This window comes from Phoenix dactylifera, unplaced genomic scaffold, assembly GCF_009389715.1.
Source record: "Phoenix dactylifera cultivar Barhee BC4 unplaced genomic scaffold, palm_55x_up_171113_PBpolish2nd_filt_p 000447F, whole genome shotgun sequence".
Taxonomy (NCBI): Eukaryota; Viridiplantae; Streptophyta; class Magnoliopsida; order Arecales; family Arecaceae; genus Phoenix; species Phoenix dactylifera.
Genome location: NW_024067879.1, coordinates 84,419 through 110,407, shown reverse-complemented (window position 1 = coordinate 110,407; position 25,989 = coordinate 84,419). Strand labels below are relative to the sequence as shown.

The 25,989-nt window shown below is 36.6% G+C and overlaps 1 protein-coding gene across 2 annotated transcripts; it reads right to left on the bottom strand.

Moving 5' to 3' along the window:
• Nucleotides 1-379: 379 nt before the first annotated feature.
• Nucleotides 380-24,685, bottom strand: LOC103719936 (DExH-box ATP-dependent RNA helicase DExH3). Of its 2 annotated transcripts, XM_039118925.1 has the most exons (20): nt 24,285-24,685; nt 23,515-23,669; nt 23,329-23,416; nt 23,154-23,237; nt 23,001-23,051; nt 22,467-22,562; nt 14,019-14,207; nt 13,727-13,886; nt 13,483-13,613; nt 11,737-11,907; nt 11,388-11,660; nt 8,429-8,623; nt 6,216-6,419; nt 5,073-5,142; nt 4,813-4,961; nt 3,872-4,180; nt 3,721-3,780; nt 2,096-2,248; nt 1,888-1,998; nt 380-1,304 (listed from the first exon to the last, which is right to left on the bottom strand). In XM_039118925.1, exons 1-20 carry the CDS (start codon nt 24,516-24,518, stop codon nt 819-821), a joined length of 3,369 nt encoding a protein of 1,122 aa, XP_038974853.1. In that variant the 5' UTR covers nt 24,519-24,685; the 3' UTR covers nt 380-818. The 2 variants fall into 2 exon arrangements, with proteins under 2 accessions (XP_038974853.1, XP_038974852.1); XM_039118924.1 differs by having other exon boundaries at nt 23,001-23,237.
• Between the last annotated feature and the right edge of the window lie 1,304 nt (nt 24,686-25,989).

The window sequence follows — 25,989 nt, the reverse complement described above, 5'->3', positions numbered from 1 at the left end:
GAGATGTTTATGGTTTTATTTTCTTGCATTATGTTTTGATATAACTAAACACCTAATATATACCCATTATGCATTGTACTTAATCATTTTGATGCATGATGTTGTGTACCAGGCCTATACAACCACCATGTCATGTTTTTATATTGAAAGAAAACAAATGGAGAAACCACCTCACAAAAATGCCAAGTAGGATCTCTTCATTTCTCTGTATTCATGTAAGATCACATTAACATGCATCCTGTATTAAATCACAACAGTAGCATCAAAGAATGTTATATCCACATATACTAAATCAAACAGCTGCAAGCTCTGATGATCATACAGAAAAAAAATGAAAGAAAAATAAATAAAATTGAATACCAGTACAGTCCAACACAAGTTAGCTCAGTCAATAGGTAAATAACCACTGATTATTATATCAAGGAGTAATTATTACTAAGCATCTTGGCATATTTTTTTGTGAGGTGATAAAATAAAATAAATTAAAATAAATATTAACTATGACATAAATTTTACATTGGTGAACATATTCTAAAACAACATGCCACATCCTGTGTTGGTACTGCTATAAAATAAATCTGCCTCTAGAAGTTGACCTGTGCATCAAAATTGCCCCTCTTCTTTTGGAGCTCTGATCCACCTCTACCACCTGAATCTACAGTGTGGATGATGCCAGCCTCATCATCACCTCTTCACAATGGCAGCTGCAAAAAATTCCTTGAGGCAATCTGGTAGAAACACAAATTCTACATATTGCCCATACATTGCCACAAGCCATATTACCAATACCATGACAGGATCCTCACAAGGCATCATTCTCAACTTGAATGACGCCTTGACCGCCGCCTCCGCCCATTGAGTAGCTTCAGCATGTTATCAGTTATATCAGGTGGAGAGTCATCATCCACATCCTGGTGGCTGTTATCAGAAGTGTGTGTCAACCATCCCAATGCCTCTATGGCAGCATCCCTCTCTGCGAGCTGCTTGTTCTTCTTGGGCTTACCCACAAACTGCATCCCTTTGAACTCTACTATTGCCCTGAACTCATTGGTTTTGAGGTGTTTTGTCTTGTATTTTGGAGGGCTGTGGCCTGCCCTCATCAACAAAGTCTGTAGCAAGCTCTTCGGGTTTGTCCCAGCCTTCACAACATTGCTCCTGTCACCGTCGTTGCTGCTAAACCCGGCCCTCTTTGTTTCCCGGCCGAAAACAAACCTTCCTTCGCATAGATCACCTGTGACTAGCTCCTGCACAGCAAGCATTAGGTACTTGCCTTCCTTTTGGATATCTATGCTGGGGTCTTGAAGCTGTTCAAGGGTATCATCAGTAAGATCATAAGGAATCAATATACCTAAATCGAGTCATTAGCTAGAGATATGATATAACCACAGACATTATTCTCCATATTATCGAAAATCGCCCAAAACATTTTTTTTTTTTTGCCAGTCAATTACTTCTCCAAAAATTTCCTCAAAGTATAACTCATTCACAAACTATTCCACCAAGTTCATGAATTGATGAACTATTATTCAATTATTATTTAATTATTTATCAAAATTGCACTTTTGCCGTGCTACCGATGATATTATCTGTTATTGTTCTCACTGCTGGTGCATGCATTGTTAATTCAATATAACATTTTCATTACATATATCATTCTTCACAATTCTGCTGATATTTTAGTTCCCCCGCCCCTGCTCAAAATTTCTGTGGATTATCTGCATGTTCTTCAAATACATATTTCTTTATTTTAGAAAATCCCCAAGCCAAAACATTTAGCAATGCCAAATGCCTAACTGTGACTCTAAATAACATTACATCCTTCTTTTCCCGTAAGGGAATATAGTAGGTTGTACAAAACTAGCTTTAGGTGGTTCAGCCTGACTTTACCTTCTTCTGAATAAGTTTATCAAGTTCTTCCTTGATGTTCCAATAGCATCCTGCCAAACTTGGATCCATGAAGAAGTCAAGGTAGCCATCCAACATCTTCAGATGCCCAGCCTAAATATCATAATCCACATTGCAGTTTACCCCTGAATATTAGTATACTTAGGCAGTAAACTGATAATATAAAAGAAGGATGCAGAAAGAATTTTACCATGTCTCCCTTAATAAGAGTGCCACCAAATAGGATCAGTATGGAATCAGATACACCAGTAGAATCACGAATAAAGACAGTGTTGACTTTAACTTTCTCACCAAACATCAACCATGGGTAAGGGATAGTCTGGTACCTAGCATTTACAGAGTTCTGAAAAGAAACAGAAATCAGGAATACATTAAATGCTGAATAAATGAGTGAGGAACATTAAAAGGAATAGAACTAATATCCAGTTTTCAATTTGGAAAAAATGTTTATGTATGTTAGATCAGTTCAAATACAACTGTCCTCATACAGATCATGATTATATAATCAACGGCATGTACAATGTTGCACAAACCATCCAGGATCACAGGGGAAGGTGCAAATACACACATTATGCATACATATGAGTAACAACGCTCTGCATCCTGATGTATTTTATGCGATATTTCTTTGCAGAGTATCTACGTCTGCAATGAATGCTTAAGATGCACGTAGTACACACCATGCAACATATTCGAGACAAGGACTACATTACAGAATTTTGATATTATTGTTTATTGGATAGACGTGGACACAAAAACAAAAACAAAAACATCAATCTCAATTGTAAATGAAATGACTGGTAAAAACTGAGCACCTTCTAGTCACCCAAGGCAAAATATCTTCTTTTCTACCTTGACCTTCTGAGATGATCCTCCAAAGAGATATCAATAAAAAACTATGCTGTAATTCCAATGACATGGGACCATCTACCATTCTTCAAAGCATGGCAATAAAGTAAATTCTAGGTTCCACGTGGCATGGCACTAGGTGAAAAGTGATGGTACGGCAATTTTAGAAAAAGACAACCACTCAAAACCAGTTTGTTCATGAAAGATAAATTAAGAAACTTGAAAAAACAGGCAAACCCTATAATACTACTATTTCCTTGCACTAGAAAATAATCATATAACTACTGTCAATTTTCCAGAAATGGAAAGTTTTTTCTAAAAAACATTGACTGTTTCTGTTTCTCCCCATTAGCATTTCCCCCTCTTCTGAGGGATGTTTGGTGGGGACTTTTCTGTAGCTTATTTTCAGCCCCACAGCCACCATTTCTACAAACACCAGCACTCTCCATTAAAGCCATCATCACGCAACCACATATCATTGTCATTAACCATCCTCCTCTGCCAATCCACAAGCACCATGCTGGAAAAACATGCACTTTTTACCATGGCGAAAGCTCACTCAACAAGAGATCACTTTCTGTAACCTTGAACTCCTCAACAAATAATGTTAGAATTATATTTGCAGACAAGCCTTCTAGGTTTCATGATAGGTCCATCTCCTGCCCAAGGTGACATAGTCGCAACTTTGGCACTAAATGTTCAGGGTTGATGCCAAGTTGGGAACTGATCTTGACTTTAATGTATTATGCCTTGATTCATTAAACCAACCATATTAGATGGCCATGTTCTCTATGGATCTAGGAATTTCCTTCTAGTTTCACAAATTAAATATGAGAAGTTACCAAGATTCCAGACCAAGAAAAGAAATGAATGTTCCCTGCTTGTGCAGAATATTTTCTTCCAAGTAATGACAAAGACCAGCAAAATGAAAGGAAAAGAAAGGTCAAGCCAACAATCTGCACTTACAGCATAAAGTAGAACCTGGCCATCATCCATTGTTTTGAAAGACATAGACTTCTCCCTGTGCTACACAAAACGGAACTCATATTAAAATAAACCAGGTACATAAGGTACGTAGCAAATTTTGATGTAAGCACCAAATATTGTCAATCCTTACCACAACAGATGCTATTCCCGGAAAGAGGCCGGAGCATATAATAGCACGAACCAGTGACTGATTATGGCTCAAGCTATTATTGGTGCTGGGATCAGCATGTAATAATCCAGCATCTTTTAAAATAAAATTGAATTGTTTTCGAAGGGAATGGATAGCCTGAAGAGTTTGGGCTGAAAGAAAATTCCTCCAACAATACTCGTAAGCAGACCCTTCTCTATCTGCATCTTTCCATCCTTCGTATGCACGGACCACAGCCATATGATCACTGTAGTCTTTTGCAGCAAATCTTGTTTTTGCTGTTCCTGCCAACTGAACATGAAAATAAATAGCCAAACTGTCAATCAACTATTCTGGCCTAGAGAGTTTATCTAAACAGCCATATGTCTGCTCCCAATAAGCTGTAGAGAAAATGGATGGTCAATTAAAAAAGTTTTAGCTACGCTAGTGGTAGAAGTGGTCAATCAATGATGATGAAAACAATTGAAAAGTTAAAAATTGTCATGACAATTCAGAAAGTTGAAAAAAATGAAAGTGATTAATCAAGAATGAAGAGGGATGGCATAAATATAGATAATGCATAGACCAAAGCTTTAAATCCCATGACAAGGGGCTGTTCTGGTTTGCCCATAGAACAGGACGCGCCACTGTCTTGCCTCGTCCCAACACTTGGGAGTTGGAACAGACGGTGTCCTAAGATGTGCCAATCGAGATGCTGGGACAATGGTTGGATAGTCTTGTCCTGACACTTGGGATGGTATCCCGTCCTGCTGTCCCACAGGACATCCCACCAGGATTTGTGATCATGGCATACACTCGCATCACTCACTGAATAGTTCCAACTTCCAAGAAGTGGTCATATTAGTACCTCAGAAGAAATATCTGGGAGCTCAAAACCTTTTCTTTTCCACATTTTTAGCCTAACTACAAAGATAAACACTTACATCCTTCTTGTCTTGAGGTAACAGGAATGGGTCCCGGACGCTTAGCCCAGACACAATTGTCAAAACTGGATCAAAGCAACAAAAGACAGCACCCATGATCAGCATCTTCCCTAGCTTTGGATCAACTGGAAGCATTGAGAGATATCGCCCTATACAAAGCAAAAGCAAATTTAGTAAAATCTAGCATCTGACAAATTACTAGATAGGCAAAATATACGAAGAAATGATTCAGGCATTCTAAAACATATTAGCAAACATACCAAGATTTGTAAGGTTTTCCTTCTCATCTAATGCTCCAATCATCTTCAGTAATTCCACTGCATTTTGGACCTGCATAGATCCAAGTTGTCAAGTTCATGTGTGCACTGAATTAGAGGAAGGGAGAGATCAGCAAGTGATTGAAAAAAAGCAGGAAAGCAACTAGGTATGGTTTGTTGATGTAACTTATCAATCCCTTGTTCCTTCACAATCCCACTCTCTCTTCCCCTTAAAAGGCATAACTTCTATTAGCAGACCGACCAGATTACAACCAATACAACATTGAGCTGCGGTCTGGCCCCTAAAAATAGGACAGCAACTTGACCACTTGCAAGTACACACAAATGAACTGTTTTACTTTATGCACAGAAATATGAATGTATGTATTGAGACTGGGAAAAAACACAGATCAGCAATGCTAGTATCCTCTGATGTAGCAAAAATAACGTAAATAATTGGCACACAGTTGGTCTATTCTCCTTCCAGAAGGATTGAGATCTCAATCCTACCAATCCAAAATCAATGATACTTCGTATGGAGGATCCGCACTATCGATTATGATCTATATCACAAAAATTATTTAGAAAACAAAAATCATGTCTTTTGATTGTCATTTGTCTATGCATCAAGTGGTCCAAAAAATATTGTTTTAATGGCTCGATATGATGTTTTGCACAATTTACAGTTTGGAAGTATCCAAATCTATTGAATTTTGGTACATACATATTTTATGATATGTAGACTGTGATCAATGGTGTTGATTTTTAATTTACATGCCCTATGATGTAGTTTGCAACACACTATTACAAATCATGTCTTTGGTAGGAGGCTTCCAAGGACATTATTTTTTTGGTTTCTTGACAATTTTTATGATGCAGATCATGATCAACAGTATGGATTCTCAATTTAGAATGTCCATTATCAGTTTTGAATTGGTAGGATTGAGACCTCAATTCCTCCATACATACATACATATATATATATATATATACATATATATATATATATATATATATAAACCAGTAATTCTGTTAAATCATAGTATGTTATGAGCTTGGAACTATCATCCAAATATATGCAGGAAAAACAGAGGACATGAACTGACCGGCAAGCAGTGTCCACTAAATTCGCATAAAAATACTTACAGCCAGAGGTTCCGGAGGCTGCAAAGCAGCTGACAAGAATTCCCCTATAGTACCAAGCTGCAAACTTTTTATTTGCAAGCATAAGGAGTTCAGAGGAGTTCTTAGAAGCTCCGGAAGCTGATATTCTGGAAAGGCATCATAAACGCATCTAGGATAGAGATGATAGCATTCTCCAGGTTGCACACGACCAGCTCTACCTCTTCTCTGCACTCATCAGAGAGAACAAAGAAAAAAACATCCATTACATAGTTAATATAAGCTGCATCCTCTGGGCATCATATGCATCTGGGACTTGAGCAGTACATTAAAATTCAAATTGCCAGGATACGTAGCAGGATAGAGAGGAAAAAAAGCTTCTCAGAATTAATTAGAAAAAAGAATTTCTTGACATTACTTTTATTCAAACAATAAAGTCCGTATACATGTCTGCATTATCACCATCACAAGCTCCTGTATATGCACATATAATTATGCATATGGTGAAGGTAGAAAAGATGGAGAATTCTGAAGTGGATGAATAAATAGGACAAACAACTGATAACATCATGGAATTTCAAAGTGGGGTAGGGAGGTGTAAATGGTAAGAAGTATATCAAGATTGTTTAATGCCAAGATGGCCAGAGAAAGAAGGTTTATGTTGGAGGCAAGGGGCCTGAGAGCACAATGAAACCGAAGAACCAGATGAAAGATGTCAGGGGATTTGTGAAATCAGTTGACTGAGTAGCACTAGGATGAAAAGTGAAGCAGAAAAGAAGCATCCACAAAGAAGGATACATGGCTTGCATATACAAGTACTTTAACTAAGCATGAGATTCTATATGGTACAGAGTGTTCAAGATCCACCTCTGCAAGAAATCTGAAAGTTGTTACTAAGAAGTCAAGCATCAATATCTAAAGCAGCTGGCACAAAAACAAACTGAGTACATACAGTCATATAAAGAATGCCTTTATTGACTCTATTTTAGACACAGCTGGTACATTCAAAAACAATTGACCAAGGTTCGCCGTCTCAGTGCCAGATCCTGTACCGGTACTATCCTATTACAGTGTCAATATACAGTACGGTACGAGACAGCGAGGCGTATCGAGTGTTGGTACAGTACGAGACTGCGCACGATATGGTATGATACCAACCGGTACAACAAACCTTGCAACTGACATTGTTTACCTTGGACATTGACTTCATCAGAATTTTGGATTAGTTTCTTCTAGTGGATTTTGCATAAAAAATCCACTTACTTATCAATTTTGCAAGAAAAGATCAATTTTTTTTCATTTTTGCAGAATGATACATATTTTGGGATTCCCAAAGATTTTGCCCCTAGATCTAGGTATGGATGGACAGCAATCTAAACAAATGTTGTATCAAATATTCAAATATGTGCATCAGGCATTCAGTGAACATGTATCAGGCATTCTATTTTGTGTATCACTTGTCTTGTACTTAGATCTAGGGAAAAATGGTCTCAAGAACCCTAAATGATCACACAGCAAAAGAAAATAAAAATCAATAAAATCAACACTGGAGTCTTTATACAAAATTTATTTTCCTCACTTTTCAACCCAAACCAACAACCTACAGAACTAGGAGCTTTGACCATAATATGCCACTCAACCAGAAATTTTTCATGACCATGTGCCAGATAACCTACTGAAAATGATATAAGTTGTGACCACCATGCTCTTCATTTGATATCAAATAAGCAAGATCCTTTTGCTGAAAATGTTTTGACTCCTGCTTAATCTTATTGATGAAACTAAGCAAGCAATTTGTATGAAGTGGTATGGTCCTGTTTGTGCACATGCCATAAAATAAGAGCAACAATAGATTGAGAATGACAATGCATATAATTTAGTTCATTATTCATATGTTAAATTTAAATCAGAAAAGTTATGTCAAAGACATAACTGCAAACCAATGATGCATCAATTAAATTCATTAAATCAACCTGATTTTCATTTTAACTCTCATTACAGTCACAGTTCTGAGAGATGGTTGCAAATTTCCTAACAGTTATAAAACTACTGTAAAACAAGTTTTCATTAAAAATCACATAGGTAACATGGGTCAGATATAATTGGAAATTTGGAATTATTCTGTGAGTAAATTCTTCTCTCAAAGAGTGAGATAAAACAGAAGATATTCACACCTGCAAGAAAACTATATGACATAAGGAAAAAAAAATAAAAGGGGGAGCGTGAAGGTATCTTACTTGGCGGGCAGAAGCTTTTGAAATCCAAGATGGGAGCAAACAAGGGGTATTATTCAAAGCATCATATGTGGTCTCCTTTGCTTTCCCGCAGTCAACAACAAAAACAATATCATTAATTGTGATACTTGCTTCTGCCATGTTTGTAGCAAGAACAATCTTACGTACATTCGGTGGTGGCTTCTCAAATATGAGTTTCTGGAAACATAACCATGCAGATAGGGAATAATCAGATCTATTCATGACTATAAACAAGCAAATATTTAAATCTCAGTTACCAGCAATGCAATTCTGCACACACAGAAAGGCCTTGCCTTCGCTAGATATTTTAGTGCCATGGGAAAACATGATATAATGAGCCTTAAATAGGATCCCATACAGTTTGTTATATCATATCTTCTATTATGCAAACATTAAGGAAAACTTCTTTGTCAATGCACTACCTAAACAAAACTCGATCTTACATGGCCCCCCTTCTCTGTTGATCAGATCTTCCACAAATTGGTTCACTCATACACTGTTTCTTCACTAGTTCAGATTGATCCACAAAGCATTGGGCTGCAATAAAGGACAGACTCACTATAATCAACACTTGGCCTTGAACCATGTTTGGTAGCCCCGCCAGGCAAAGCCTCGGTACCGTAGTTTGAAATTTTGGTTGGAATGGTTCGATTGAAGCTGATTAAAACCAACTAAATACAGGGATTACAATTATTTTCAACCAACTAACCAGCTTACAGCAAAACCTGGCACGTATTGTTTTTAAAATATTAAAATTCACTATCTGGATCTTACAATTTGGATCAAGATGTCCCCAAATGATCTGGATCTTATTCTTTGACAGGGATCAGTCAAGATCATAAGATCTAGATCCAAATTATGAATTATACAATCCCTTGCATCATAAGATTTAACTTGATTGTGCTTTTTGCATTTTAAATCATGTGAAAGTCTATTTTCTAAGATTTATTTGACTATATGGCTCATAAAATTAATGAGCCCATTATTTGGAGATCATGGAGTCAAAGGCAAGGGAAATTTTCTTTTCAATTTTACAACCATATGTTGAAATCTGATTCTTTTTCCTTCCAAAATATTTTACATAAAAGGATAACTGAATTAATACGTTCTACATAGATATCTTGAATAATTGGAGGTGATGTTAGCATTGTTAGGCATGCTTTATTTTTCACATTATTGTATGGTCTTATGACGGTGGAAACTAGACTTCTTATTGGCGATATATTCTCCAATTATCTACTGTGTAATGACTTGTTTCGATTTTCACATTTTTTATTTTTAATTTTATAATTTTAAAGAGAACAAAGAAGATCTTACAATCGATGATCCGATCGGATCTAACCCCCTCTATGATTCACAACTCAATCCGAATCCCGATAACATCATTTTTGAAAGACTACACTTTGATTTAGTGACTTTACAAAAACATGAACATTTAGTTGTCAGGTCCCAAAAATGTTCTGGGAAGTAAATTTAGGCTTATTTTAAATTTCATAGATCTCCAAACATGAAGAACCATATATGTGAAATTTAAGAGAATTCACATTTCAGTTGCTAACTTTCCTTTCTGTAAGATATCTGAGAACATAGGTTCCTTGCATTTAACTGTGTAAGCAAGTGACAACTTGCATAGGAGTAAATTAGTGAAAAAAGGGAAAATTACATTTGTAATGCCAAACCTATCTCTTGGACTTGAGAATTTGGTTTTAAAACAATCATGACATATATTTGTTGCATAAGCAAGTCGGACTTATGATGCAGGAATTTCTATAGTTATTGTTTTGGTACTTGATGCTTACATGACTCAAATATCAGTTTATTCTAATTTTCTCCATCAGTCCCTGGTACTCTAGCAATTCAGTTCTAAGCATTCACAAATGTTTGTTATAGTAACTTTTTTACTAGTGATATAATTCACAAGTGATAACTCACAACATTCTTAGTATCAGAAGAAAATCAGCATTATATGCACTGCTACAAAGGAAGGGCCTGAGTACGGGTCCATGTTGCATAGGACAGAGTTCATATCTGTCACACAGGAAAAATGGATCTTAATTTAGAGCCATGCAAAACCGGAAGTGCCTGCGTACAGGTCTGTGTTGGGCCAACTTTTGGTCTTGTTCAGATTTTAGTTAACTGACCCACTTACCTTGCTAGAAAAATTTTGGCTTCATTGCTTATAGTTGGTAGTACACTGCACCATGATAGTTAAGTTCAAAATATATATGGTGCTAATGTGCTTCTTTCCTTTCTTTTTCTTCTAGATACTATTCTTGAGTTCATCTCTTTTTTGCATTTCATTCAATCCACAATCACAGATCCATATGAGCACTTATACATTCAGATATAAATACACTAGGTTGCACAAAAAAATAGTTTTTTCATTGCGCCGGTAAAGGATTTTCCAAGATAAAAAAGGGTCCGTGGGGCACCTAATCGTTATGTCATAACAGATCCAAACACTTAGGGTTCTTCGCGGTCAATGAAATAGACCAGCAAGTCTGCAGCATCTGGTTCACCAAGAAAAGCAGAAACATTGGTCACCAAAAACGAGAGAAGAAATAGGTACATTCAAAAGTACAAGTTGTGTCTTCCATAAGAAGATAAAGCCCAAACGGCAAGGCGAAACCGAAAACCTCCTCAACTTAAGAAGTATCAATATGTGCTTAAAGCATTTCCAACTATAATTGCGTAAGAGAAAGGAATTCTTTGACTTCGAACAACAAAAAGGAGGTCCGATAGACATGTGAATGCAGTAAGCAGTCCAAGTATGTTTTTAAGGCATTACTAGAAAATTTGAGCCAACAATGGGAAAAAGAGGAAAAGACTGAAGCCATATAAGAACCAAGAATTCACATGTAGGCCGTTAATACTGGCCACAGTTGGTAAAAAATATATGCAAAGTAACTCAACTTAGAAAAAATATTGACTGCAATATTACCTGCTCAGAAGTGGCCATCGATCCATGACATGTAAGCACCAAGACCCTGTTTGGATCTCCTAACAGAGGATGTGCTTTTAGTTGGTCTCTCAAGCAACTAATGTCATCCCAGCCAGTCATGAACACTAAAACAGCACCCGGCTGTTCCTTCCGACATATATGACAGAGAACAGCCTCAATAAGATTAAACCCTATGCAATCTGGGTTCCAACAAGCCAAAGAATCACGAACCCTGGAACTGTAGCTCTCAAAGCTTGAGTTTTTCTGAGAATCCTGTACAGTAAAATGTAGTGTCACGAAGCTGTTAATCAACATAGAGTTACATCATATTCTTCCCCGGAAGTAATACCTCAACAAGTGCAGCGATTTGGTTTTTCCTTTTTCTCGGCATTAGCTGCCTCTGTGTTTTCCACAATTTCTCTTGGCCATAATCATCAATTTGGTTGAATGAAGTAAACTTGTATCCAGTTTTCTCCAATATATCTTCCAGAAAGTGCGCCCTTACAGGGTATGTGAAACCCTGAAATCAACATAAGAAATTTATATTTAACGTAGCCTGAAAAAAGATGAATTAACAAGAAAAGATAAATCCCTACAAGCAGAAAACTGCAATAGTCATGGTCAGCAAAGCTATTAAACTTCCCACAAAACATACTCAGGAGAAAGTGTAAAAGCTCCCACCCTTTCCCGAACAAGAAAAAACAGAAAAAATGAAAGAAAGAAAAAAAGCACGAAAAATAAAATTTGTGCTTTTCTCCTTTTCAATCGATTTTTTAATTTTCTCTAGTTGTAGAAGATTAAGTAGTTCGATGTCAAAACAGGAAGTTAATGAGATCATATATATATATATATATATATATATATATATATATCATGCTATCCTTGTAATCCTACATCTGATCTAAACATCAATACGTAATACAATGAAATAACTCAAAACCACTGTTTATTTAGATTTTGAATCATATTGCCCCATTCAAAAAGAAAACTTGTTTTCTCTTACTTTTGTGCATGAGTTGAGGTGGGGGGGGGGGGCATAGGGTTGGACACAGCAAGCTTAGAAAACTAAGATATGAAGACATGGCACCAATTTTATATATATATATACACAGTTGTTTATATGTATATGTATCTGTGCTTGTGTGTAAAGACACACTCAACATACACGCATGTACTGACTCACACATAAACTAAACAGATACCAGGTCTATCTTTGAACCACCAAGGCCAAACTTGAAATTTCTTTCTATAATAAAGCCCAATCCTCGTGCCTCCTTGATGGATCAGATCTAATAATCGTTTTACCCTTAACCCACTTTCCATCTGTTATAGACCAGCCCAGATTTCTCTTTCTCCATTCCAAATCTCTAAGGACTTTCTCTTTAGGGTTTCCATGATCATGCCCACCATGGTGGTGCGGATGATGGACATGCCTTTCTATATATCCAGTAGGGCTGCCTTGTCGAGATTAGGGCAGCATTGTCAGATTATTTCCTGTCCACCCTCAAGAACAGAGGAACAGGACTGCGGGAGGCTGGGAGCAAGTGGAACAGACTTGAAGAGGACTTGAAGCAAAGAAGAAAAGAAGGTATACCTAGCCATAGCTCTTCCCTCTTCTCTATTCTCTCTTATTTTGTTCTTTCTTTTGTTTTTTTTTTAATTTTTTCACTTCTTTCTCTGCGAGAAAAAAGACGGATTTGGGTTGGGGCAAGGTTTTGTTTTAATAGCCATCAGTTATAGTGGATATATGGAAACTAAGAACACTCGAGCAAACCATGAAGGTAGCTGTGTCAACTGCATGTGGTACATGTGACATGCGCATCCTGTCGTGACAACACAGCAAAAATCCTAAAACTTGCCATGTCCAGGTAGCATTGTATTTAGCTGAATCAAATATGCAACTATTCCATCCATTTCTGATCAACATGAACCACAAAATAGTAATCTTCATTCTTAATTTCCTATGGACAACTGATATTACTCAACAAAGAAGTTGCAGAAAACAATATCACAAGGAAAGCATGCCACATGCACTTATCTAACAGAACTAACTACAATTTAATGCAATTTCCCACTTGATGAGATATTAGCTTACAGGAATATGGATCGTAGGTGCCCCACCAAAATAATTTGAGAACAATTCAGCGTTCAAAGTGGCACTCATCAAAATCAATCTCAGATCACGACGACGAGGAAGAAGATCCTTTAACACAATCAATAAAAAATCTGAAAAACAAAAGTAATAGCAGTATGAACACCTTATACCGTAAATAGTAAATTGCATTCAGAGAAAGCCCATAAGAACACGAGCCAAATGTCTTGAGTTTTCAGAAACGCACCTTCATTCATGCCTCTTTCATGAATTTCATCAACAAATACATGAGTTATACCATTTAAATTACGGTCACCCAGCAATCTTCTTAGCAAAATGCCACTGGTACAAAAAAGCAGATGTGTATTTTTTCCTTTCATTCCTTCTAATCGAACTTTGTAACCAACCTATCACAAAAGCTAATGTTGTATAGAAACTTGAATAAAGATACTACAGAAAAAATTCCTTTTTCCTAGTAACCATATTAAAGCTAAATTGTTACAAGAAACCAACAAAAGAACAGTAATATGAAATCTTACTGTTTCACCCAGATTCTCTCCTCTTTCAGCAGAAACTCTTTCTGCAACAGCCATAGCAGATATTCTCCGTGGTTGTGTACATATGATGTTACAGAATGCTCCACGACCAGACTCTATCTCTGATTCCAATATGTATTGAGGAAGCTGAGTAGTTTTCCCACATCCAGTCTCCCCAGAGATCACTATGACCTGTGAAGAAGATAAAAGATAATTGGGGCGAAAAACAAAGGAAACTCTCACAGTACATGCTTGCACAATAAGTGAGTGGCAGAAGGTTGGCAAACATCTTGCACGTTACAGCATCTTTAGAAATAATGGCAGAACAGAAAAAGCTCAAGATTCATAGGATTGACAATACAAGAGATATTTTCAGCTATCGTAAAGAATCTAAAGCAAGAGAAAAAATGAGAAAACCTCCAATCCAAACAAAACTTGAGCCAGGACCCATCCAAAACACTACAACCCTAGCTAATAACTGTACTTGAGAGAAATCACTTGCTTATAAATTTTTCTCTTATAACTTCCCTGATCTCCAGAGTCTCCAGCAGTATCATAAGCATACTTATTTCCAAACCAACATTTGAAATCTGCATGACCTCCTTATGGCATGGGTGTGCACACACGAAAGGAAGGGGTAAATTATCTTCCAATGCAATACAATAGAATCAAGCATACCAAGTAGGAATTAGGAAGATAGGAATAACAAAGAGCATAGCCTTGACGAAGACCATATTGTCCTTGAAGAAAGATGATTTCTCTTCCAACCTGCAATCTTCATTAACAACCTACAAAAAGGGCAATTCCTCATCCACCATAAGGCCTAGCAGAAATCAAGATTAAATATAGCATCAAACCAAGGGCAAGCCTTGGTGCAACGGTAAGGTTGCTTTGTTGTGACCTAGATGTCCTGGATTTGAAACACAGAAAACAGTCTCTCCTCACAAGGGAGAAGGCCGCGTACGTTTGAACTTCTAGACCGTACTATGGGGGAGCCTTATGCATCGGATGCCCTTTTTTTATATAGCATCAAACCCATTTACAAAGAGACGAAAATAACCTACTTGAAATCAACAAGCACACCAAGAAATCATTGTCCCCCTACAAATTCACAAATTGTCGCTAAAGCACCGTGCTCATACATGTAGCGGGCAGGACATACCATACTGGCCAGGAATGGGTCCCTCATACCCCCTTGAGACTAATATGCGGATGGAAGTGGAACAACCCAACATAGTCCTAGATTGACCCTGTACTATTCAATATTGAGCTTCCAGATGTTTTCACACCTTTTTTTTAATACTGGCACTTTTAACCCTTCTTTGTTTCAACACCAACAAGTACCTTATATTAGTATGAAAGGTCCCATGATACATACATAATGCCAGCAAGCAGCAAGAGGCCATATTGCAATTTTTACGGCCCTTGAACCTATTAATAAACACATGTTCCATAGCTTCAAGATGAGATCACCAAGACAGGGAAAAGAAGGAATCTATGAAGCCATGAAACTACTACACTAATCACAATTCAAGACTAAGCTTGAAGAAGTATCCACCAAAACTCAATCTGTACCTACCTCCGAATCCCATACGCTTCGCAATGTAATGAAAAAACCTTCTAGTGTACCCTTATGTCATTTTCAGCTCTCATGTCTTAAATCTCTGTACTCGTGCACAATTAAAGGATAATATTATATTTGTCTCCTTACCAAAACGCATATTGGTTAGGTCAAATCTTTTTTTTTTTAACCTCATTTCAGTCTACCAACCAATAGTCCTGGCATTACATGATAAATGATGCCTATTGGGCTAATAGGCTGCATACTTTCCCCTTAATCACTCCTTCCTTGGGAATCAAGGATAAGAAAAAACGATAGTAATTAAAATTTACAGTTCTCAAAAATTCTTTGAACATGCTCAGGTTCAACATTAACCACTTCCAATAATTCACCCTGGATGGCACTTCATGCTAGCCAGTACAAAGGCACAAAGTAATACATGTTCATTAGGCCCATGAAAAAAGAACACCTTCCATGTAAAAATTTGAAGCCAATCCATTTTTAATTATAGTTTCAGGTAGTCAACTTTAAACCATTAATTTCCTTCACATGCATATATAGAAAGCCTGGAAACAACAAAAAAAAAGAACCAAATCAAACTAATATACTAAGCAAATGCTTTATCAACTTATCATGTTAAGAGTTGAAGCATGGACATAGATACGAGAGACAAAAACAACAAAAAATGGATACCATGTCACGGCAAAAGGTAAGATATGATTAGGCCAGGACATGACAATCGTGGTTCGCCGAATCGGCCCCAACCGCCTGGTTCCGGCCGTACCGAGCCGAACCAGATTAGTTCAGCTATGAAAATCGGAAGCAAGGTCCGAACCGACATTGGTTCGAACCAGTTCCCCCTTCCTCCCCCCTCCCCCTTTAAAGTAATGGGAAGGTCCTGAGAAAGCTTCCCAAGCCTTCTTAGGCCTTCCTTCAACGTTTTCTCAAATCCTCCCACGAGACCAAAAGTACAGATTTTGATGATTCAAGAAGGATCCAACCCAAAGCAAGGTATGTTCCCTCCCCTACCTCATTTCCTCCCTTTTTTTCAATGCCAAAAAATTCCAAAATAAAGCAAGGTCATGCCAAAATTTTCATGAAAAATTGTAGATCTATGGATGATCTACACAATCGCACTAAGATCTTTAATTTTCATTAAATATATAATTTTTTAAATTAGAAAACATATTTTTAGATTAAAAATTTTAAAAATAAAATCTAAAAAATAACTGTAAAACTAGAAGTTTATTTAGGGACATGCAAGCTACTCTCAATATAAATTTGGTGTCCATTTATTTGAATTTTAATGTGATCATGCGCATAGTAGCCTAAGCCTAAATTTTTTAAAAAATGAAAAATAAGTAAGCTTTGATACATGCACACATGCTTAGAAAAATATATGTAGCATCTAAAGTAGGATTCTACATGGATCTAGGCTCAAATTAATTTCTAAAATATTTATATTTTAAAATTATTTTAAAATTTTAAAATAATTAAAATATATAATTAACATAAAAATATAAAAAATTAGGACTACTTATTACAAAAGTTAGAAGTATTTTCTAAAATAGAAAACATATTTTTCTGAATTTATTATATTTAAACATATTTTTAAATATGTTTAAATTTTTAAATATAGATCCATATACATATCAAATTTCGAGTCGTATGTTGGATTCTATTACCCGCAGCCACACACAGCCTATGACCCATACGGATACAGATATAGATATAGTGCGTTTGAGGCATCATCTTCTGGTGGCTACTGCCATATGCAGCCCAGAGATCTTACGAGTCGGATTTTACTGCCGACATATTCGGATAGGCCCCTCCACAGCCGTATTATCAGCCAAATAATATCACTCAAAGCCATAGCTTCAGTTAAAGATCTAAGACCGGTTATAACCCGAAGCACGTTCTATATAGGATGAGCGTACGGGACTACAATGTTGCTTGGTTAGAGGGGTGGGTTGAAGTCCTCCCGATTATGCTAATGATCCGGATATCTATGAAAGACGTTGCCACTCAACGAAATTTTAGATATCGGTATGTATGTTGTACTTTAAATATATAAAAATGCTTGTATCATTTTATATGTTGTATTTCACCAGTTGATTTTAGGATATTTCACGTTGCTTCTTTTAGCATGCAAAGCATTCTAAAAACAAAAATTATACTTAAAATTATTTTACGTTTGCATCACTATAAAACATCAAGAGGCATCATTTAGAATGTATTGGGATTATAGAAACATCAAAAAAATCAAGAAATATCAAATTATACTTAAAATTATTGAAAAATTAAAAACAATAATTATCATTAATTTAAACTTAAAACTATTAAAAAAATTAGCGTGCCAGTTCCGAAACGACAAGCCATTGCGTATCGTATATCGTACAGTACCGAACCGGCCGCCAACTGGTACGGATCTCGATACTAGTTCGGCGAACCTTGATGACAATAAATAAATATACACTTTTCACATATAAGCAAAAGCATCCATAAATATTTGTATGTTATCGAAATACACAGTTCATGCTATACACATCAACATCCACAAACTTCACTATTTAAAATCATTCAAAGCCATAGATTACAATCTATACTCATGCAATACCATCAATATCACAAACTCCAAAATTAACCATTTACGATTGAAACATCAACATTCATCTAAGGAAAAGAGAGATAGCAAGAGAGAGAGAGAGAGACCCTCATCCTCAAAAGAATTTGTTAAGTATCTATGGTGTATCTAAAAACATTTCAGAGCTCTTCTTTAGCTTAGAAAATAGAGCACCTAAAATAAGTATCTGACACATTTTAAAAGTATCCAACACATATCGGTATCAATATGCATCTCATACAAACACAGCATGCAATTTGACATATCCATACTTCCGAAATGGTAGGACTCATTTCCATTTTTTGAGAAAATAGAAATATCAAATAGCTTTACATGAAATGATCCACTTCTGAAAATAGAATGTGGTCTACTCTTTAGTTAGAGTGTAAGAACCACCAGAATCTTATAAAATTTTAACCCACCCTAAGAAAAATACATCAAATCCAACAAACATCAAATCATTTATACATATATAAAAAGACAGTTAAAAAAACAGAATGGCTACTCTAGAACAACATATAGACCAGAAATTTTTCTGCTTCGCCAATCAAATAATTGCCCCTAGTTTCTTCTCTAATAAGTGCTTAAAAAAAATCATCTCAATCACACTATTCTGGCCCACTAGATCAAAGCCACCAAACCAACTCTTCAACATAAATCCTCTCAAAGATGTTTGTACTGTTATCCCTAATGTTCACCTTCTCTTCCAATCCCTCATCTACAATAATGCGGGCCACTCAAACATCCTTACCAAGCACGTGTTTAAAATTAATTCATTGACCACCTTCTTATGCCATTGTATCTTAGATCTGAAGGCCACAAAATATTCTGTTACAACAATCTTATCATCTAATCTTTTACTTCCAAGTTCAAACAAAACTTGTTCTTCTTTAAACAAATTAATCTTCTTAAAGAAATCAAAAGCATCTTATAGTAACATGTACCATCAGATGGTTATTCTTATTACACCTTGTTCTAAAAGGCATGACATTCCATAGCAAGTATTGCCATTCAAAATATAGGAAGTTCTCACCACATCTAAGCATATGCTTCAACAATCTTCATCAAAGACCAAAAAACCACATGCTAGATGGTCCCAGGCCTGAAGAATACTTGATAAAGACAAGCAAATAAGGAATATAACTAAAATCAAAAAAAAAGCAGGCAAATGAAGTTACAATCTCTAGATACAACTGATCAAGACAAACCATGATTCATGCACCAAGTACAATTTGCTGAAGCAAAAGCATATTCAGAACCCATTTCAGTTAATAAAATCCTCATTAACTATCTTTAAACAAGAAGCAAGACATGCTGTGTAAAAGATTACTGATATTAAGAGATAAAAATTCAGAACTGAAGACATTGTGGGATCAAAAGAAAAAATCAGATCTGAGGATGGGTCAAAACACCTCTAGAGATATAAGGGCCTCATAATCAATTTTATGTATTGATTCACCCTATGGGAAAGTGCTTTTATGTATGCAAGTCCATGGCTTCCAGAACATTCAAGAGTCCACTGCTAATTACCCCATGAAAATGAGGCTACCTCCAATTAAGAGACCCGCACTTGTCCTATCTAAATGGCTGCACTCCCACACCTTCCTTAAATTCAAGGTATTCAAACCCTTGTCATTTTATTTTATTAGGTTGTACCTTCACTCAAAACTTTGCCTACCTTCTTTTCTTTTGCTTTTTGTGCCATTCACTTGTCTCCTCAGACAAGTGGGCATCCCCAAAATAGATCAAATTTGAGCTTTCCATCACCAAAATAGATCTAATCTGAGCTTTCCATCATAATTGAAGTCATGGGCCAAATTAAAATCCACCTTACAACAGCCAATATCCCTGTAAAAAATATGATATTGATCCATTGGCTTCTGAGGGAACAAAACAATATTGTACACCAAAAACTCAAGGTGTGCTTACTGTTGCTTCTGCTTTCTAAAAAGTTCTTCTTGGAGGAGACAAAGAAGCCAAACACTAGTTTTTCTAGCTTCTTCTAAAAGTGCTTTTTTCGACTTTTTCTTCTTGTAGAAGCACTTCTTAGATAATCTTGCCAAGAGCATGTTTGGTATTGCTTAAAAAAAATGCAGCTATGACTTTTAATGCAAAGCACCTCCCAAAAAAGTCAGTGTTGTAAAATCATCCAAAAAAAATGCTTCTACAAAAAGAAAAAGTCAAAACAGCGCTTCTAGGAGAAGCTAGAAAACCTCGTTTTTAGGTTCTCCTTTTTTCGTAAAGTAGAAGCAACACCAAACACACTCCAAAGACTTTTATTTTAAGAAGCACTATTTTGCTTTAAAAGTCATGAAAATACTTTTCTTAGGCAACAGCAAACATGCCCTCTGTCATGCCACTTGTGTTTCATGGATGTGCACTATCAATGTTCAACCTTTTCACTCATACCGCCTCCATTTCTTTTTGATTAAAAATATGACAGTTAAAACTTAGAAGGACTTGTAAATGTAGCTTCTTCTGAATTTTGTCTGGTAAGTCAACAACTGCAACCAACTTTTCAGAAACCTAAATGAGTTCATAAAGATATGTAAATATCTCAGGCATCATGCATGCACTATAGGAGGCAATCAGTTGATGCAACAAATCCAGCTCTGATTAGGTATAACACGGTTCATCTATGTCACAGTTTGAGATGCCATCATGGTGAAACTGATGTTAAAAGAAATAAACTAATTCTTTCTTCCCCCACAAAGGAAAACAAAAACTAGAAAAAGAAGTCCAACATTGATATAGGACTACAAAACCATCATCAAAAAGGAAATATACACATAGAGGCTATGAAAATGTTCTCTTTCGAGGCTAGGCTCTTCTAAAACAAATCATTGGGAACATTCTAGGTATATGCTCAACTTTTTCAGCAAAAAAGAAACATTTTAATCTTTCACAAAATAATTTACTGTTCCATCCACATGAGCAGTTCATTGCTACCTAACTAGAAATTGCTAATATGAGACAAAGCTGACCCATATACCTAACAAGTTGGGCAAGAACTTCAAAGGAAATTACAACAGCCATAAGGATTAGCATTGCACAGTGCAATGTCATCCCACCTCATCTTACCGGTCTTCTATAAAAATATCCTTCAAACAAGCTCAAACAGACATGAGACATCAACAAGATAAGATGGTGCCCAACCAGTGTTGCTAAAGGCACACACAAGGCACAACCTCGGTGCCTTGTCTACCTTATGGCACGGCAACTTCAACAAGTCGCTCCAGAAGCACCTTATGCATGCCTTGTGGAGGCAAGGCACAAAAATGGCACACCATTGTGACTGTGCCGCGTGCATGTGATTATGGGTGCTTGAGAGTGTTGTGTGTGTTATGTGCTATGATAACTGTGTTTTTGTGAGTGGGTTGTTCATGCGCTGCCCTGCATGCGTGTCAGTTTTTGTGATTGTCAGTGGGTCCGGGCTGAAGTTATTAAGGTGTTTGCATGTGTTGCTGTGTCTGTTTTGTTTGTTCATGTGCTGCCCTGTATGCTTGGGACAGGGGTTGTATCTTTCGCGCGAAAGAAGGATTCACCTTCCTTCGCATGAATCCACCATTGGATCGCGCAATATCCGCTTCATCATCTGTGCAGAAAGATGAATGAAGGCATTCGGAAAGCTTTGAGATATATGTGTGGCGCAATCCAATGGTCAACGTCGCAAAAGAACATCAATCATTCTTTTGCGCGAAAGATACAACCCGAACCCATGTGCTTGTGGATTTGTCTGACTGTCAGTTGGTGTGGCTGAAATTACTAAGGTGCTTGCATGTGCTGTTGTGTCTGTTGTTTTGGTTCAAGTGCTGCCCTGTATGCGTGTCGGCTTCTACGATTGTCAGTGAACGCGGGTGAAATTATTAAGGTGCTTGCATGTGTTTTTGTGTCTGCTCTTTGTCTCTCACACACACATAAAGCATACGTGCACATACATACACCTATTTAGAAATGCATACGTGTTTCTTGCACCTTTGTTTGCCAAGATGCATGCCTTGTTGTGCATCTTGTGCGCACGAGTATAAACACATATATGTATATACGTGCACACACATATAGATATACAGACACATACATACCTATTTAGATATGCATATGCGTTTAGTGCACCTTTCTTACCCAAGGTGTGTGCCTTGCTGTGCATCTTGCACATGGACTCCAAGAGGCCTTGGTGCCCTGATGTGCCTTGAGTCTATAAAAAGTTTGTGCTCAACATACAAGTCAAAGTATTCTTCATTGGAAGGATCTAGTTGCAAATTAAGACCTGATTCCGTGCAATGGCAGACAAGAGTTTCTCCTTTTCCTTGTATGCTGGAAGAGAATTCCTAAATCGTAGCATCTTCATGCCTTCAGGTGATTCCTGTTGAAATTGAAGATCATGACATGTTATAGATATAGCTCAGATTTAAATTGAATTGAACATGAGATAGATGATGAGGCAGAAGATCAAGAAAGGCTCCAGTAAAACATGCAACAACAAGCATCAAGATGTAATGGGGCAAAATGTTTAGAATAAACAAACTACCGGGTTATGATGATTAACACATTCAAAAAATATTTTTTTGTATGAATCCTTTGCTTCAGACGATACTTACTAGAATTAGACAAGTAACCAGCTTAGGTTATATATATATATATATATATATATATATATATATATATATATATATATATATATATATATATATATATATATATATATATATATATATATATATATATATAATTCGCTTCATTATATATTATTTATGACGTATCATGCTTTATATATACAGCATATTATAAGGACATGACCCACCTGCCAGGTTCTCTGCAAATTCCGCATACGCCAACTCTTTCTCTGAAGAACCTTTTCCATGACCGACCCATCAACCAGTGAGTATTGGTTTTCATCTGGACTTACATCCTCAACATCTTTAATGGCAGAATTGGTTTCCAACTTATCACTGACCTTGCTGGATGTTAAAAGCATCCGGTCAAGGTGTTCCTGAAGTAGACCCTCAACCCTCCTTTGCAAGCTAAGAGAGATTACTACCTGTATTACAAGCAAAGAAATCAAACATCATTCAAGTATAGTAAAGTTGTTATTATGAAGTCAATAACTTGAAAATGCCACAGGCTATCACCTCTCTTTGAGGCCGCTTATCATCAAGATCAGGCCTGTAATTTGGCAAAGGAACCTTGCTGGCAACCACCACTTTCCCATAAATCTCGCTGCATTGATGACCAGATAAAATGGCAAAGGTATAACTTCAGTAACATCTCATAACTTTTTAAACTGGCAACAGGAAAGAATAAATAGCATTTGCTACCTGTAAAGCCCCATTCTCTTTGCAAGGTTAGAGATCTGTTCGTAATCACGCCGATCTCGTTTATCTCTAGAGACAATCTCCTGCTTATCAGTACTACGCAAGAGCAAACTAAGTTTCCACCTCCATTCATCAATGTTGGCCACTGAAGAAGATGGCTGCATGTAGACATGTTTTTTTAAGAAATATAGTGGGAGGAAAAAGGAACAAATAAAGCTTTTTAATTCCTCGGGTCAAACTCCATCAACTGAATTCTCTTTCATGTTGCCCTCAACTATCCCACAAGTTAGTTTAAACATTCTCATCGGCTAAAGAATTTTGGTTGTTTATCTCGCAAAGGAAGTTGACCAACTCTATGAATTGCAATTTATAAATTACGAAAAACAGGAGCCAATGAAAGCAGAAAATAAAATAAAATAAAATAAAACAATTAAAGCAAGCCCCCAGCTATTATGCAGAGAAACGTACAGCGACATCAATCAAGCGGCACTCTGATCAAACTGCAAGGGGAAAGATGATTTTTTTAATCTCACCCAGATAAATACATCGATCTCGATCTAATTCTCCTTGATTTATGAGAATGAAAGAGAGAGAGAGAGAGAGAGAGAGAGAGAGAGAGACCATCATAAAAAAAAAAACAGATTACTTCTCAATTCATCAAAGAATCCAAGTTCTATCATTTCAAAATTTCATTTTTCTTCCGATCAAATTTAAATAAACGAACTAGAAACTCAAAAGATGATCACGTTAGAGACATTGGCATCGATCTAGACCTTTTGGTTATCGAATTCGTACTCGTAGTCATCGTCAGAGAACTGCTCCACGGCGTACCCGCAGAAACCGCGCCGCCCGCCGGCCCAGCGTCGAAAGCCAACATCTCCACCACTATAATAGATCAAGTGCCGCAAAAGAAAGGGAAGAGCTCTAAACCTTCGATCACCCGGTGCCCCAGGGGACCTCCGGAAGCTCAGAAGCAGCCCTAACCCTAAACCTAATCCGCGAGGCATCCTGCTACAGAGGCATGGCACGAAATTCTAGCCGGAGCCGGGCTCGCCGAGGCCGAAATAGAGGGGAAATTTCTATTGTTAGGGTTTGCAGTTTGCATGAAGGAAGACAGAACGAAGGGTTTAGCGGTTTTGCAAGGAGGGAAATGCTCAGTGAAGCAGCACCCAAATTTTTTTACCAAAATAAAAAAACAAAGCGGCAGCCAAATTTGGGATTTTTGTTTGTTTGTTTGTTTGTTTTTTCTTTTTTCTTTCTTTTGCTTAGGAAAGAGGGGGACCTCATCCACGTAGCAATCCCCACTAGGCTCTTTTTCGCTAGAGACAGATAGATAAATTTTACTCCTACCCTTTTCACCCTCGAGGGAGCTCCACTAACGTGGCAGCCACTTCCACGTGTGAGTACGTCACACCAACACTACCTTAATATCGGCAGATCAGATGGCGACTCCACGGGCAAACCAGATGGAGGGCATCCGGTCTCCATATTTAATCGACGCCTGTGCGTTTTGAACTTGGGCCACTCCGGTGAAATTTTAGACCCGTTCTAACCGTGCTACCATCTCAATTGTGTTAGTAGTTTTGTTGAACAACTTAAAAAGTTAAAATTGTAAAAAAAAAAATTGATTATATATCTTTCATGTATATTCTTACTAATTTACTATTTTATATGCAATCTTATAAATTATTTTTGTTTAAATATTTTTTTAAAATATATAAAATTGCATGCATATTTTAATGGACATAGTTAACCCAATATTTATGAGTTATGGTACATTGGAAAACTTATGAGAGGAAGTTTTATTATTAGCATCCTACATCCTAAATGGGTACCTTATAAAAAAATAGTAATAAAATACTTTTGAGCTTTAGAAAGATAAAACTTTAAAATTGGATTACCTTAACATGCAGGGTATCTAACTAAGACAAGTATACCTGAATTAAAAAGAAAGAAATAGAATTCAAAACCGTCATTTTTGTAAGATATTCCCTAGATGGTAATACTAATAGTTTTCTAGTGATGAATTTAGAGATAATGTAGTATCTCAAATAATACTCTACTAAGTCTAGAGATATTTAAAAAATATATTTTTCTTGAGAAACCAAGTCCCTGATCCAACATCATATGAACCATCCATTTCCTATATTCCTAATCTTAATGAATTTGAATCTCCTTGTAAATTGAAATAGAAAAAATCCAAACCTAATAGCAGATCTTTTAAACTCTGAAAAGATAGGAGGACAATAAAAGAGAGAGAACTTTGAGACAATCATTCACTTTTATTATTGAGGATAAACTTTTCACCTTTTAGAAGATAACGCCTTCACTTGATACTCTTTCAATCCTTCAAAAGCAAACTTGAATCCTAACCGATCTACCATGCGAAAATAAGCTAGTAAGTTGTGAGTTGTTGTTCTATAGAATATTTTATTACCTATTCCTTAATGATTCTATATAAAAATATATATCAATAAT